Consider the following 18,326-nt stretch of genomic DNA (forward strand, 5'->3'; position numbering starts at 1 on the left):
TTTTACCTCTAAATATCTATATCTATACCTATTATTCATGTCTTACCTTATTATCCTATTATAATGTCTTCTATATATTCTAGAACTCTGTTGATGTTTTTCTTAAGTACTTGTTTTATTCTCTTTATTTTCTCTGCAATGTTCTATTCTATTTACATTACAAGGAATATTTCTATCTATACTTTTTAATTTTTTCTCCTTTCTATGCTAGTCTTGTGTGTTCTTTCAACTAACTTATCTTTTTTCATCTAAATCTTTTCCATTGTCAACTTTCTTCTTTTATAACTTCTGTATTATATGTAAATTTAATAATTGGTAAAATTGACTTCTTTCACAAGCTAATTACTTCGGCATGTTTCTGTGATCAATTCATGCAACCATCCACAATCTATTAATTTTCGAACTATTATAACTAACCCTGGAATTAACCTCGAGAAACTAAAGTATAATTCTAAAAATCTCAATATCCATATTTTGAAAAACCGAATATAAAGAATGAATCTATTATAAATTTTAGTTAAATTGTGTCGCCTCAAGTCAAACAAAATATTGACAATCGATATTTATAAATTGATTTAATTAAATATTGTAATTAATTAACAAAAATCGATCTTATGTATGTATGTAAAATAAGAGAAATGTAAATTTTCTAATAAAAACGAAAAACGATATTTGTAAATATCGTGGAACGACGAAAAATGTGTCAAAAAATTTGTAAAAAATAAAAAAATGTTTCCAATAATATCAATGTGTTTTTTTCTATTTGATATCATATTAAATTGAATCATAAATTGACTTTTGTATACTACCTGTGTGTACGAGGTTCTTTATAGTGTTCGGCCGGCCCTCTCTTCACACTGATTTAATTTATTGAAAAATTTATTACGTGCTTTTTAGTTATTTAGAAAGAAATGAAGTGTAAAAAAATATTCTGTGAAACAAATACTTGGACGGCTTGCTGGCTCGTACAGTATTAGTATTCTTTAATAAACAGCATTTCACATAATTTATTTCTAATATAAATAATTTCGATTCCAATATATGAAGTCTTCATAACACAAGGAAAAGGACTTTTTGTAATGGAAACCTTATAAGTATATAGTTTAACTGTTATAAAAATTGAAAATTTCCCATATCATACAATTGTTGGTCGTTATAAAATATTGAAAAATTACTCTTTCGTTTGAAAATATTTTCGATAACTTTTGGTTTCGTCGGCCTTGAATTTAAGGTGTCATTTCGATTTCTTCGGAATGTGCCAAAACTGGTTCGAAAGGAATTTTGCTGTCGTCGAAAACATTTCGACACTTATCGAATTTCTGATCTCGAAACAAAATAACACAATTCTAAGAAATACAGTCTACAATTTATTACAAAATATATCAAATGCCACGGAATAATAAATTATGAATGTTGAATTAGTATTTTTTTAGTAGTCTTGTCGCAATGGCGCCTAGGTACATTTCCTTCTGCATTAACATAAGAGTATTATTTAATAATTAATTATTCAAACAAATTATGTAGACATTCTTACGCGCTTTTTTTTTTCTTCTAATCACGTACAAAAACCCGTTAATCTACTCGTTTGAGATACAATATTTAAATATCATTGGGACAAGCAATGAATAATAAAATAATCGTTTCTGTTATTGTCCAATGAAACGATTCAATTGATAAAATAGAATTTACTATTCCACATCTACTAAAACATTTTCTGAACTATTTGTAGGAGGCTTTTTGTCTTGAGAAAGTTGCATAAAGTTCTCTAAATAATAAAATCGGAATATTTTTGAAAGTGCGGTCGATTAATTCAAATTTCAATTAAAATTTCAAAACAAATCTACAGTTGTTCACGAATTAATCTGGCCGATTTTTGTCCAACATCCAAATTTCCAAACATCTTTCGAATAGTTTTTACATTTTTAAAAACGATTCTGGATTTTTAGTCATGGATGAAAATTTTTGCACTGTTTTGCTAATTCTAAAGAAACGGCTCAGCCTACCGTATCAAAAATCTAGACAAGTAAATTTAGCAAATCAAATTTTCTGTCAAAAACAAACTTCTCTATCTTCATCGGGATGTTAATAAAGTTTAGATTCAGGAACATTCCTAAGGAAAAATTCTTTAGTAATTCAATTCCTTTAAAATATGGGAAGGACACCACATGTTACTATATATAAAATCTATTGAATGTGGCGAACATTTATTTACGGCAGCGTTTTCAATTCTCTGAAAGTGAAACTGGAAATAAAATATCTTTAACAGTTCGTTTCGTCGAGTGAAAGTAAATTCTCGTAAATTCTTCATCATGCAAAGTTCAAATGACAAACGAACATTATTGATATAGAAATATGAACCAGAGCCGCATTTACAACTGCAATGCAAAAACTCAAAAACAACAATCTCTATAATCCTTGGTTTTACATGTAAATTCCAAGTGAAAAAACTTTATTTCTTTAAAACTTTTCGAATGAAAAAAGTTAGGAATGTTGAAAAGATGTATGACCAGAAAAAATTTATTATTCTATATGTAATGAGCATCTAGATAGGTTTAAGTAATATTTTACATCTCCCGAAGTAAGTATTGTAAAAGGTGATCGAACTGTTTTGAACTTCAAACAAACGCATTGAAAATAAGAACTATTGTTCTCGTCGTCTTAACAAAATGCCTGAACGTGCAACTTCGTGATTTGCATAATAGATTTATCGTATGGGCGAAGAAGACTTTCTTTGTCGACTCGGACAGACGAGAGTCCTGTTCCCAATGGTAATAAATAGGTATCCATCAATGCGAAGAACAAGAAGTAGTCAAGTCAACTAGCAGAAGTCACCGGCCAGCTGCCACTACTGTATCTGCCTGACTGATGTATCATTGATTCCAAGGATCGGGCCAAATTGTGCAACGATAATATTGAAATTGAATTACATCATCATCATTAAACATTAAACCTAGATTCCGAGCCGTTAATGTTAATTGATCTGTCTAATAGTAAGAATCGATATTCTTAGGAAACTCATTGCTGTACGGATTAAATCTAAAATACAAATACAAATATGATATGGCCGAATGAATAATTCATGAAACAAGTGGTTCTGTTATAATCCGATGGACTTGTTTTGCAAAACCTGTTCGACTGTTTCACACTAGTCTGTGTAAAAATAAAAGCACAAGATAAAAATATATATTTGTCCTTTTACAACAAAGAAAAAAAACTAATAAAAAGTAATACATTGATACGAATGATATTAAAAAAAACGCGTACTACGATTCGCAGTCAGTTCCATCCGACATCTTGGATAATTTTAACTTTTTGGCTTATATATTTCGTTTAAGAATATCAATCATTAGGTAATATTAAAATAATAGATTTACTATTATAAAATGAACATTTCCGAAGGATCATCTATGTACAACCCTTTAATACAATTTATTTTGTAATTCGTAATTAAAAAACACGTAGTAGTCATTATTGTAATCAAATAATTTTTTATCCCGCTTTCAGTCAATGAATGCTACTAAATTATTATTATTATTATTACATGTTTTTGGAACTTATGGAAAAGACTAAATTTGATTTGACTTCACAAAAACTTATTTTTAATTAAAGGTTGTTTACCCCTAACATTTTTTTTTCTTGGGGACCAATTTTCTTCATCTTAATTTTTTAACAAGTCTAAACTTTCCATATGTATATAAATATATATGTAATCTTAGAAGACATATCGAATGAAAATAAAGAAGCTATTATTTAGAGAATTTTCATCTGTTCATGCCGATAACCCTATTAGAAGAAATTAAAAAAAAAGTATTCTTGTTATTTTATTACTAGTTTTAACAATCAGATTACAATATAATCTATAAGTTAAGAGAGAGTGTATTCTTTTAGAAGGCGACATACCGTATCACCAAAACGAAAATAATATTTTTAAAAGAAAAAATGATATAAATAATTATTTATTAAAAATATAAACAGGCTTTAAATTCAGAATATAAAACCATATGTCAATAAAAATATATAATTTCAGAAGAAACAGCATCAAATAAAAGAAGCTTTTACAACTTATGAACTATTCATGAAATATAAGTTCTTTATTTATCGAAGACTCTTGCTGAAAATGTGTTGGCGATAAAAATCAAAAATCCAAACAACTGTCAAAAGAAGCCCTGATTCAATTATTTTATTTTTTTACATAAGTTCGGTCCTGTAATCGTGGATGGTGAAAGGCTAACATTGTCGATTATTTAATATAGTTTCTTAAGAAACTGTAAAGTTCGTGATCGATCAAGACATTATTATGTAAAATCGATAAATGACATTGACATTTTTAACAAAAATGTCAAATTTTTACATCCAAACTTTTATTATCGCTAATTTAATTAACATGTTAAATATAACCATGCAAATAGATGAAAAATTCTAAAAACTTTCAAAATTATGCTTTTAATTTTGCATATTTATTTAAATTGTGCAATTTTATTCATAGCGAGTTTCTTACAAGATTCCGATTAGACTTGTAATTTTAATTTAAATTTTGCTTTTAATATTTTTGCAAGTTGTTTATTAAATATTATAATCATTTTTGCTTCGTTCGTTTGCGATCTGCTTTTATATTTGTTCGTAAATTCGAGATAAATAATATTTTAGTTTCAAACTAAAATTGAACAGATAGCTAATTAAAAATTAAGATGATATGTTACATAGAATAATTAAAAACGATTATTATTGAATCCGTTCAATTTTATTTAAACAATTATTACTTATACTTTCAGAAAGTGTCAAATATTAAACATCAGCAAAATATGAAATTAAATGATAAAAATAAATATACAACAAATGATAAATTCATTATAGTTTCAAACTAGGATTTTCTATTTTCTAAATTCGAAAGTATGAAAAAGTAATATTTGAAAAGGTCAATTTTATATTTTTGTAGGATAATATTTGGATTTCTAGATTAAATGTGAGAACTAATGATTTTCCAGTTTTCAATAAAAAAAATCTGTAGCTTAATAAATATTATTATTTCATCATTTCAACTCATTTAATAAATATCTTTCTGATAGTTCTCAATAAAAAGCTGCAGTTTAATAAATGTTACTGTTAATTTCAAATCTAAAAAAATAAAATTTGTGGATTATCTCCTACAGAATGTTTCTGTAGTAGTTGGACAAATATTACCCTTTGATTATTTCAAAACTAAATTAATTATTAAACCTTTTAATAAATGTTTTTCTAATAGTATATATACATATATTATATATATTATATATATATATATATATATATATATATATACAAAATGTGTATAATAAATATATAAACGACGAAAATGTTCTTGCTAACGGTAATATGGAACGTTGGACGACACCTGTTGGCTTCAAGATGCATTTAATAACTAGATTTTATTATAAATTTAATATTAAATATCTAATTCAAATTGATTATTAATTTAATAGATAATTTGCTCTGCAATCAAGTCAGCGATGTAACTTCAAACCAAAATTTTTATTTATAATACCATGTACAATTTTTTCATGTAATCATTTCCTTAAGAAATGCAAGGTTAATGGGTTTTAAATCTTTGCGAGATTTTGTATTTTGGCAAGATTAATGGATTAATTAAATAATCAGAAATATATAAAAAAGTAATATTGAAATAAAGTTAGTTTAAATAGATTCAAAATCCAATTAAATTAAAGTATGAACAAATTCACATCATGTGCTTTCTAATTTTATTAAAATAAAGTTAAAAATTAAACTATTCCCCATATGAAGGAAACTAAAAGAAGAAGCCATACGTGTAAGATATATATATATATATATATATATATATATATATTACTATGATTATTAGATATATTATAGGATAATTGAGTAAATTTATATAATTTCTTTTGGTATTGATTCATACCAAATAATTCATTGCTCGTCAATTGTAGAAGAAAACAACAACAACAACAGGTTATAAAAAAGCGAAAATGCAGTAAATGTGTTTGAAGGTCATTAACGAAAAGAAAGTTGCACTTTTGAAAGACATTATTATTTTTATCGGGTGCCAGCTGACTTACTTTTACTTCTTCAATTCAATTCATTTCAAACAAATAAGTTTAATATTTTCACATTTTGTTCTGTGAATGAATGAATGCATACTGATTGTGATTGTGAGGCCATCATTTTATAGAACAATATGATGATTATTAGATTTCTTACCAATACACCATATAATATTTCGCTCTTTGTAATTTCTCTTTCGACTTCTTAAATCGAAGGAAAGTAGAAGGCGAATTTCAGTTAATCGATATGAACTGTTTGATTAATTATTTTTTAAATTAATATACAAAAAATCAAAACCAAACATGTTTAGGGGGCACAACTAGTGTAACCGCCTAAAAAAAAACAGTGATTTTTGGGTATTTATATTTAAAAAAACTACTTTAGCAATCATTTCAAAATTTTAGGAATATATTTATACATGCTTTAAGAATACATAGTAAAATTTTTGAAGAAGAAAATTTAATATTTTTTAAGTTATCGTCGATCTCCAACGGCGCGACAAAAAAAGACCCTTCACTGCTACAGTGATTCCGGCCTTCTACGTGGATGAAATTTAAAAGAAAAAATTCTCGTTAAACTAGATAATATTGTCTGTAAAATGAACTACGATGAAAAAAATCAAAAATTGACAAAATGACGGCGTTTTTTTTTTTAAAGTCGAATTTTACCCAAAATTTTGGTTGTTTTTGGACTGCCAAAATTCGATTTTGAATCCGATCAAAAAAATCGATAGTTTATTTTACGGAGAACTATATATAGAACATATAAAAAAATTTGATAGTGATCGGATTATTTGTTTTTGAGTAATCGCTGCAGCAAATTCGGAAAATGCTTTTTCGAGAAAAACGCGTTTAAAGATTGAATAATATATAGATATATATATATTATATAAGGTGAATAAAAAATATATATATATATATACGATTTAAATTATAAAATATTTGGATTTTAAAATTTTGGTATATTATTTTTAAAGGTATAGCCTATCGAAACATGGAAAAATTGAAAATTCGATTAAGGAATTCTAAACTAATATATTAGATATTATATTAGGATAATATGCTCATTAGATTATTAGCCAATATCACTTATAAATATAAATTAAAATATGTTTATAAGAAAAAAAGCTATTCACAACAAATTGCAGTATTACGTTAATCTTGTTAGATAAAAATTTAATGAAAAAAATATATCTATTATAATCTCTATATAAAATTGTAATTAGTAAGAAAGCATACGACTTAAATTCTGATCTTTATTCCAAAACATAAAAAATATATTGTTGTATACGTCATTTGTTTATTAGCAGTCAATTTTATGCTTTTTATAATTACTTTTAAGAACTCACAGTGATGAGTCAAGTAAAACCTCGACCGCTCGCAGAATTGAATAAAAACTTAAATGAGGACTTTTTTATGAAGTAAAGTAAAGAACAAATGTGTTTCAATAAATATATTGAAGTTGGATTTAATTCATAGATAAAGTAAGTATAAACAGATCGCATACAAGGTCACTTTGCCATCATCTTAATTTTAATAGTTTCCGCACTCCTTAGAAGCGACACTAACTGTAGCACTTAAATTTACGCCTAAGTTCATTTCTAAATAAGATTTATTTAAATATAGAATAAAGAAAAGATAAACATGATTAATTTGGAAAAAAAATGAAACGCGACCAAATTCTACGTAATACAAATGACACATCACTCAATTAGTTCGTAGGAGATAACTAAGAAAAACCCAATTTTTGGCAATATTCTTTTTTCTTATTCAATATATTATAGTTTCCTCCGAGGACTTTGCCACAAAATTCGGCGATCAAATCCCTTCATTTTGACAAAAAATTCTTTACGCTGAAGAACAGATCGAGAGAATACAGTGAGTTTGAAAGTCCAATTTCATGTTTTTTACCACTGTTTTCATGGATTGGTAACTTGGTGCGTTGTCCTGATGAAGCAGCACTTTTTTTTTCAAATGGTGCCGTTTTTTCGATTTCTATCATCAACTGCTTCAAAAATATTATACAACAGTCACTGTTGATGGTCTGGCCTTTCTCAAGATAGAATCCCAAAAAACTAACGCCATATCCTTGCCCTGGCGGATCCTTTCTTGCTACTCGACTTCGGAGTGTAGTGGTGAAACCACATCCATGGTAACATATTGATGCAAAAACTCAGTTTTATTTCGATCAAACAGCTCCAAATACTCAATTCTTATGAATCATCAACTCGTTATGTTTTTGGTAAAATGAAATATATGTCCAACACGTTCTATTGATATGTTCAGGGTGTTAGCTATCTCAGGCAATTTTACTTTTCGGTTTTCCAAAACGATTCGGTAAACTTTTCTATGTTTTCCGGTGTAACCACCACAATTGGCCTTCTAGAGAGTTCAGCATCGTCAGTGTCTTTATGGCCACGAATAAAATCAGCAAATCACTTCTCCACCATTTGGCCAGATTTGACAGAGTCCAAATAGCACCTATCAAGCCATAATTTAGCTTTGATGATATTTTTACCCATCAAAAAAAGCAATGGTAAATCAACACACGAAATTACCGTGAAAAAGTGATATTGATTAATAGATTCTAATTGCAGAAAAATCCTGATAATGGAACGTACTGTGTTACGAAATGTCGTCAATTAAACATAAAAAACTGTTAAAAAAACTGTTATTTAATTTATTTATTGAATTAAGCTTCGTCATTTCATTTCGTCACAAAATAATAAAAATTCAATGTTTACAAAATAATTATCCATTAGCTTCCGAATGAGAAGTTTACGTTTTCGCCAGAAAATCCGTTTTTCTAATTTTGATATTATCTAACATCAATACTTGCCTGTCCAGGTGCGAGAACGAGACAAAATTTTAGTGCGGGATAAAGAAAGAACGTGGCACACAACTTAAGATCTCACTTTCACTTATTCACACAGACACCAGCACACAAAATAACAAAATAACCAGATCCAAACATACATACATACATACATACATCACCCACACAAACACATTCCGTCCACACACACACATCAATCGGTAAAAGTGTATAAATATCACCTGCCGCCAATTACTTGGCTTTGGCAGTGTACGGCCATGCCGGAGTGCGGAGTGAAAACATCTCGCCAAACAAAAATAATAATTGATTGATTTTTGTTCATTTCAATTGTTTTTTTTGAGAAATTTTGAGTTTTACTTTGCGCCACCCTAGCAGAGATGGCGCGATTGGCGCGGTTCCTTTGTCTGCTGATGACAGTCTGTGTATTGACTGGATCAGGTTAGTAAAAAAAAGTAAAATACATATGCGATATATATATATATTATATATATATATATATATATACATAAAATATTCATCCAGTGAAATAATATTTTTTGGATATTCTACTAAATTTTGAAGACCATTCCAATACAAGTCTCTAAAATGTATCATTCTTATTTTTTTACTTTAATAATTTTACCAAGTTACTACTTACGAATTTAATTCAATATTTTTATGATATTATTTGTATATGGAAATGGAACTAAATAGAATATTCAATTATTTTTCTTTTAAATTTTTATTATTTAGTAGAAAGATTTTTAATAAATTATTTTATTTTATTTATATTGAGAATTTTATTTATATTGAGATTACTATATATAGTAGCATTATGGATAGAGTTTTGATATTGCATAAAATATTCTAGCAAAAATATAAACTTAATGCATATATATATATATATATATATATATATATATATATGTGTGTGTGTGTGTGTGTGTATTTGAATATCTGCATGCATGTAATTTTACTACAAAACCGGTATTTTTCATATAAACTTCATTATTATTTGCATATAAGTTAGCGTCGACCTTTAAAACAAAAGACCGTAAATAGAATGTAAGAATCATCTTAATAATAATACTAAAATATACACAATTGACTGTGTAAATTTCAAATTGCGACAAAAATAAAAATTAAATTATTTATTGAATTGAACTTCGAAGTTTTCTCAAAACTATAGAGAGCAGAAAGCTTTAAATATGCTATACTAACTATAAAATGTATAAAAAATATATGTTGATGATAAAAATTGGCCTAGAATAAAAAAACAAGTAAAATCGAACCTAACAAACTAAAAACATAGATGCTCGTATAATTTTAATAGAATTAAGACAAAATATAATGGTTTATTCTGGTAATTGTTAAATATATGGCTTAATTTTATGCCATACGTAATGATGAAATAATGTAATAAAATAATACAGATTATTAAAAAATTTAATGTTATATTCTAAGAAAAAGTCTTTAGTAAGTTTTAGTATTTACTATATTTTTTATATATTTTCAGATTTTCACTATTACATGTATTTTAAAACTTCCTAACGTTTTGGATTAATTTCAATTTTCCATTTGTGACAAATTTCGAGGACACTTTAATTATTCAAATTTATCACTTAAAATTTGTAAGTCGTGATATTTGATAAAATAATTTCAAATGATGTTACTTTCTTGTACGATCTCAAATGCCATAATAAGAATTTAATTATAAAATAATTTTTGTCTTGGGCAATAGGCCTGATAGTTAAGTTAAAGCAACGTCTTATAACTTCCTTATTTAATTTCCATCGATGCATATATATATATATATATATATATATATATATTATATATATATATATATCTATTATCAATTATATTATTCTGATGATGAAATGTCGAAACGTGTGTCACTGATTTGACATTTGAATGCTGATGGTGTGTGAGCTTTCGTCAAATGTCAGAGGCCAAATGTCGATGAAAACACCACGAAATGCCACAGGTGACAACATGGGTGTGTGGATTAGATAACGGACAAGGTTTTTTTCTAATCGATCTCAGCGATTCTCAAACTTCACTTTAGACAAATATTTTGATTTACTTGCGCCTTTGAACGAATGAAATATTTCGTGTTTTATTTAAGGGGCACAACTAGTGTGAAATTTTCAATTTCAAAAATTTTCAATTTTTCCATATTTCGGTAGGTTATTCGTTATACCTTTAAAAATAACATACCAAAATTTTAAATCGATACCTTAAATAGTTTTTGAGTTACAGCCATTTAAAGAGTATGTATATAGTATATAATATAGTATAACGATCACCTTATGATATAAATTTGACAGAAAATATGTCACAATAAATACTGGCGTCGTGTGCACCGGGCTTAATTTTGTAAAAAATCACAACTTTTTATGTATTCATCATATATATATATATAATATCTTAAATATCGAAAGTTTCTTTATCATTTTTATTCTAAATTTACAATTATTCGAATTCATTTACTACAAAAATTCGCCTAGAAATAAATCTAAACCGAACTCAGTTTTTTTTTGTCTTTTTGATGATTGGATAGATGTCTCATAAATACGAACTTTGTTTATATATATATATATATATATATATATATATATGAAGTTTCTAAAAAATCATGTTTTCTTCTAAATTTAAAAATATTCGAATCTATTCACACAAATTTGCCTGGAGAGCAATATATTATATACGAGAATTACATTAGATTTTGTCAATATTTAACTATTATGATTATCGTGATTTTTTCTATTTCATTTATTGATTACGATCAAATCGACCTTTGTTTGCCTTAAGACGTTGTATGATTTTTCAATTTTTCTCTGAATATAAAAAAATCGACTTTAATTACAGAAATGTCTAAAAAGCAATATATATGTAATCGAGAGCGCTGCATTCTTGCCTTAGATTCTGTTAATATTTGATTATTATAGAAATTTTCTCTATTTTGATGTATCTCTTTCGATCGAATCGATCTTTTTCGCCTTCGAACGTCCAACAAACAATAACACTTTCATATTGCACTGCGCCGTCCATGGCCATAAAAATTAATCGCATGCACATTGGCTCACTTAATAATATTATTATACATTCATAACATAAATGAAATCTAAAAGCTTCTAGAGTGCCATTAAATATATTATGTATTTAATGACATCATGATTAATTAAGTTATGCAAAAAGCCTGCTTAAAAGGCTCAACCTTGTCATTCTATTATAATAAAAATAATAGTATGTAATTAGTAAGTAGAGACCTAGAGACTATTCTCTGCCATATCAGTCAGGAGTAGGTTAGGAAATTTAGCAATTTGTTTTAAAAACAAAAATATATAATTTCTGCATATATCATGTCACCATAAAACAAAAAAAACGTATCAAAATTGTTCCACTCATTTTAAAACAACTATTAGAAAATTCATAATTCAATCAAGTTAAAATTTGAAGTTCTATATAATTTTCGCTTGTTATGGAATATTTGATACAGAAAAATATATATTTTGTTTCGAATAGTCTTCTAAATATAAATCTAGATAAATAACTGGACATTAAGTTTTTTTTGCTTACAGAAGACCATATATATAAAAATATATATTTTATCTAAAATATATCTAAAGATTCTAGATAAAAATCTGTATAAATAACTAAATTTAGTGCATTAAGATATTACATATTCGAAATTTTTAAGTATCTTAAATTTTCTTTGCTATTGCTAGTTGAAGAAAAAACGTATGGCGATAATAATACCATAAGTCAAATTATAAAAAAATGTTAAACGGCTATGAATAAATATATATGTTTGCCTGCATGAGTACATAATGAAAGTGCAATAGTTTGGAAAGTTGAGAGCAAAAACTGGACGCCAAACCACATTATCATATTGTTAATTTTATATGTATATATATGAGCTCAGTGTGTACGCATGCAAAAAATTAACAATTTGCATAACTTATAATGTCGGGCCACTTTGTGACTTCCTCTTATGAAATCATAAGCAAGCCACATCGAATAATTTCAAAATTGATATTAATAATAAATATATTATTTTTCTTTCATCTAGTTTGGTCTGAAATTCGAGTGAAGCGACAGGACGAGGACGAAGGTCCGGATTCGAGCCCGGAGGAATTATGTGCAGACAGGCCGGCCGATGAATATTTCAGGTTGACCACGGAAGGAGACTGCAGGGAAGTCGTCAGGTGAGAAGGCTCAATAAATAATTAATAGGCAAAAATACAATATTTAAGAACTACTCTCTCCTTTAACGAAGAGAGATTATTAATTCCGCAAAGGAGAGCGTGATGTTTTTACTAGAGAATTCTATTTGCATTACCTCAATTTTAATAAAGCCCATTTGTTCTAAGTTATTGTCTTTTGTCATTTTGACTATCTGAATATATTCAAGTTTATAAAAGTATAACAAAGTTTTTGTATTTTTAAACTCTATCGGTAAAACCGAATAAAACAGATCGATCTACCATTGGGTTGCCTAAAAATAGCAACGTTATTGAAAAGTCATCGCTACAATCTTATAGGACTGTTAAATTCTAATTGATGTTATTAATGATAATAATTTCGTCAAAAAATAACAGGCCAATCGTAATCCTAATTATCAGAGCGATTAGTTATTCGATACAAGCCTAGGACGTAGTGACAACGGTTTTTTACTAGAAAATATTGATAGCAAAAGAAAACTAGTGGTGTATGGCATCGTGCCTTAAGGCAAATTGCTGGAACTTCCCGTACCGTAACGAAATTTCGAGAAATTTTAAACGTTTTCAAATATATTATTACAAATACTGTAACTTTCAATATTTTTGCTATCTTGTTATATCTGAGCAAATCAAATGTAAATCATAAAACAATTTATCTCCAGAACATTAGCAATCCTCATTTCGTTTCGAATTCAACTTCAAAAAAATAGTTGCCTAATTTACACAAAATTGAAAAAGTGCTCCCGCGCAGTCACAGTCTAAACGCATTTGCAACAATTTTGTGCGACATTTTCACTCATACTGTGCTTAGCTTGGCGGCATTTTCACATTTTTCAATAGTTTTCTCAAAACTGGAAAAGTGCTCCAGTACATAGACAGTCTAAACGCACTTGGGTAAACATTTGTACCAGAGTGGCGCTTAGGCTGTGCTTAGCCTGGGTGATTTTTGAATTTTTAATCCAAAATTACAAAAAATATTTATCGAAAAAAATAGAAACAATTTTTTTTTTGCGAAAGCATTTATTTTGTTGAAACAAGCAGAAAGTTCTTTGAATCATTTAAATCGTACGCTTAGTTCTCTCAAAAACTGCCATTTTTTTAACATTTAGCCAAAGACTAATAACCACTTTTCCCAGTCATTACGAAACTGAATGTTTTTTGAATCATACAAATCGGATGTTCTCTCAAAAACTCGAATTCTATTTTCTGCACTCTTTGCTCCATATCTCCGTAACGGCTGGACCTACTTTTGCCAAAAACTAATCAGCACATCTCCCTATTAATAGGGATTGAATGTTTTTTACACCATTCAAATCGGTTGATCCGTGCGCCCGAAAACGTGGACGAAAAAATGCGGACATACAAAACACACACACACATTTATTTTTTCTGAAGTATGCCAAAATGTTCAGAAACCTTCAAAACGTCGAGAAATGCAAAAATTTTCATTTTCGATTTTCGGCCCATTACTATAATTACCCTACGGGAAGTTAATTATACTGTATACAATAAAAAATCATCTGTATTGGAGTTATTTGAATAATTTCGTCAAAAAGCGCAATAGCCATGTTATTAAGAGGCCACACACACACACACATAGCCATCTTATTGGACTATTAAAAGTTCTTATTGCTGTTATTAAAGATAATAAAGAAAACGATCAGTTATTTTATAAAGAAGTATTTATTATATAAGGTGCGACAGCGGCGCCGAGAACGGGGTCACCAGGTTGGCCCAAGTCAAATGCCCGGGCGGCCTGGCCTTCGACGTGATCAGACAGACTTGCGACTGGAAGTCGAATGTCAAAAACTGTGATCAATTGGAAAGTAAGATGAAAATTGGCCAACGGAAATTTAACAATAACAAACAATCATTCCAATTATATTATTATCATTGACTGATTTCTTCTTCTACTGGACAAATTGTGCCTCTAAAGTTTATATGTTTACTTTCTTTCTAAATGTGCATCGTTGTGAATTTATATTGTATTTATTCTTATTAATCGCAGTTGAAACAAAGCAGGAGAAAAAACACATTATTGAAATAAAATTTAGTTTTTTTTTATCGTGAGTACATTTTCTTCAATAAAGAGCAATGTAGCTTAAACAGGGTATCCTAGAACTCAAAGTCAAGTCAAAACAGGGCGAAAGGATTGATTGTAACAATCATAGTTTAATAGAAAACTTGGTGCAATTTTGAAATTATTATGCCTGTGCTTCTAAAAAAATACGGATCCAAAGTGTGAATAAACAAAAATGATGAAAATCAACCAAAATAACCGAAAAATAGTCACGTGATCACGTAAAAACTCAACTTTCGAACAGCATAATATTTTTTTGTAATTTTTTTCATGATTCATGAGTTACAATCAATACTGTCATCACCCCTTTTCAGCTTGACATTGAGTTCTAGGACAAACTTTGTATGTAAAATATACTATTTCAATTCTAAGAATAATGCTGAAAATGTACCAAAGGCAATTTTAATCATAAATTAAAAATCTGCTTTGTTTCAAATGTGTTTCATATATAAATATAATTATATGTTGGTGACTAACAAATTCGTATTTGTCTCTCTTCTATTCTCGCTCTGTTCTATCTCTTGGTCGTTTCTTCTTCTACATTTGTACCTTTATCGACGACTTCAATGATACACAACGAACGAAAAATGATTTTAATCATCGTCAACCCAAGATGTACCAAGTCAGGACTGAAGCAGATCACTTGCCCCTCCGGACTGGCCTTCGACGTGGACAAGCAGACATGCGACTGGAAGGGCAAAGTCAGCAACTGCGACAAACTGGAGAGTAAGTGATCACTTTCAAACTAAACATAAACACCAACATCATAAGACACACGACACACGACGTACGAACCAAGTCAACGACACGAACCACGAACAAACCAAGTCGAACTATTCTCTTCCAACCTTATTTCATAATTATCATACATCTCCACTATTCTTGAATGCATGGAACTTTTGCATTGTATTTAATATGTCGTAATCATACCATTATTAAATTAACAAAATGTCAAATCCTAATCGCAACCCTATCAGCATAGCACATTTTATGTAACAAATAAAAAAATGTCCTTCGGTTTTATTAAGAAGAAACAGTTTCATTACCATCAGCTTTTATAACAAATGAAATACAATCCATTCAATTTATAATACTATTACCATTACAGAACCTAGGAAGGTTCTGCCCATATTCAAGACTGACGAACCAGTTTGTCCAGAAGGCAAACTGTCCTGTGGAAACGGGGAATGTGTTGACAAAGAACTGTTCTGTAATGGCAAACCCGATTGCAAAGATGAATCTGACGAAAATGCTTGCAGTAAGTTTAAATGAAGCAATAAATAAATATCATGTATATTAATTTTTCTGTCTATTTTAGCCGTTGACTCAGATCCCAACAGAGCACCAGATTGTGATCCAACCCAATGCGTTTTGCCAGACTGTTTCTGTTCAGCTGATGGTACTAGAATTCCTGGCAACATCGAAGCAAACCAAGTAAACCTACATCCAATATTGAATTCCAACTATTAATAAAATTTGTCAGTAAACAACTACTTCTTTCATAGGTTCCACAAATGGTGACAATTACATTCAACGGAGCAGTCAATGTAGACAACATTGATCTGTATGAGGAAATCTTCAATGGACAAAGACAAAATCCAAATGGTTGCCAAATCAGAGGTACTTTCTTCGTTTCCCACAAATACACAAATTACTCAGCTGTACAAGATTTGCACAGGAAAGGACATGAAATCTCAGGTAAAATTCAAAACATATATATAGCAAAACTACTTGCAAACTACGATTTTGTAATTAAATTTCTATATTTCTTTTCAGTGTTTTCATTGACCCACAAAGATGACCCACAATATTGGACAGGAGGTTCATATGATGACTGGTTAGCCGAAATGGCTGGTGCCAGGTTGATCGTTGAACGATTTGCTAACATTACTGATGGTTCCATTATTGGTATGATAAACAAAAATTTTAAATTTTAAAGTTATAGTCATAGCAAAAAAAAAACTAACATACTTGTCAAAATAAAAAAAAAATATGATTTATATTATAAATTATAGGTATGAGGGCACCTTACTTGAGAGTGGGAGGTAACAAACAGTTTGAAATGATGAGCGACCAATTCTTTGTGTACGATGCCTCTATCACAGCATCTTTAGGGCGTGTGCCAATTTGGCCTTACACTCTATACTTCAGAATGCCCCACAAATGCAACGGCAATGCACACAATTGTCCATCTAGAAGTCATCCAGTTTGGGAAATGGTTATGAACGAATTAGATAGAAGGTATGAACCATTTCAATTGTAATACAGTAATAATAAGTTCAAAACTAAATCAACTGTTTTTATTCTCAGAGATGATCCCACTTTTGACGAGTCTCTCCCCGGTTGTCACATGGTAGACTCTTGCAGTAATATCCAAACTGGTGAACAATTTGCTCGTCTGCTCAGACACAACTTCAACCGTCATTTCAACAGCAACCGTGCCCCATTAGGGCTCCATTTCCACGCATCGTGGCTCAAATCTAAGAAGGAATTCAAAGAAGAACTTATCAAATTCATCGAAGAAATGTTAGGCAGAAACGAAGTCTATTTCACAACAATGTTACAAGTTATACAGTGGATGCAGAATCCAACAGAATTAACTGCTCTGAGAGACTTCCAAGAATGGAAGGAGAAATGCGACGTCAAAGGGCAACCTTACTGTTCATTGCCAAACGCGTGCCCCCTGACGACTCGGGAACTCCCGGGCGAAACTTTGAGACTGTTCACTTGCATGGAGTGCCCAAATAATTACCCTTGGATATTAGATCCTACAGGAGACGGTTTCTCCGTTAGGAAGTAGACAAAAAACAATTTCCTAAGAGATACTAATTTTATAATTAGAAATTAATACATAGTACATTAATTTTTAGCAGATCAACAATGCCTTTCGGCAATTAATTTGAGACCGAATATCAGATGATGTCGGTCAATACATTTTGTAAATAATTTAAAATTCTCAACTTAGAAACTTATGAAAATATTATACTCATTACACAAATACAGATTGTAAGTATAATTTGAAATCCATATTCATATCTAGTCTAAGTTACAGTGGAGATTTCTTATTATTGGATCAAATCAAATTTCATTCTGATGTACGAGTATAAGCTGTGTGATATGTTTTCTTATCATTTTTGTATAAATAAATG

At 29.1% G+C, this 18,326-nt stretch overlaps 2 protein-coding genes across 3 annotated transcripts in view; one reads left to right on the forward strand and one right to left on the reverse strand.

Annotated features, from left to right (window-relative positions):
- LOC113373299 (nuclear distribution protein nudE-like 1-B) overlaps positions 1–18,326 on the reverse strand; it is a 71,787-nt gene that overhangs the window by 53,116 nt on the left and 345 nt on the right. The window lies entirely within an intron of this gene.
- Positions 9,233–18,045, forward strand: LOC113373297. 2 transcript variants are annotated; one of them, XM_026613603.1, is made up of 9 exons: positions 9,233–9,330; positions 12,947–13,082; positions 14,793–14,923; positions 16,286–16,435; positions 16,496–16,611; positions 16,683–16,875; positions 16,954–17,085; positions 17,193–17,418; positions 17,488–18,045. In XM_026613603.1, the coding sequence occupies exons 1-9, from the start codon at positions 9,270–9,272 to the stop codon at positions 17,975–17,977; spliced, it is 1,635 nt and encodes a 544-aa protein (XP_026469388.1). In that variant the 5' UTR covers positions 9,233–9,269; the 3' UTR covers positions 17,978–18,045. The 2 variants fall into 2 exon arrangements, with proteins under 2 accessions (XP_026469388.1, XP_026469389.1); XM_026613604.1 differs by lacking the exon at positions 14,793–14,923 and adding an exon at positions 15,791–15,903.

This window comes from Ctenocephalides felis, unplaced genomic scaffold, assembly GCF_003426905.1.
Source record: "Ctenocephalides felis isolate EL2017-DRISC unplaced genomic scaffold, ASM342690v1 CF-g0.4_SCAFFOLD_01604, whole genome shotgun sequence".
Lineage (NCBI taxonomy): Eukaryota > Metazoa > Arthropoda > Insecta > Siphonaptera > Pulicidae > Ctenocephalides > Ctenocephalides felis.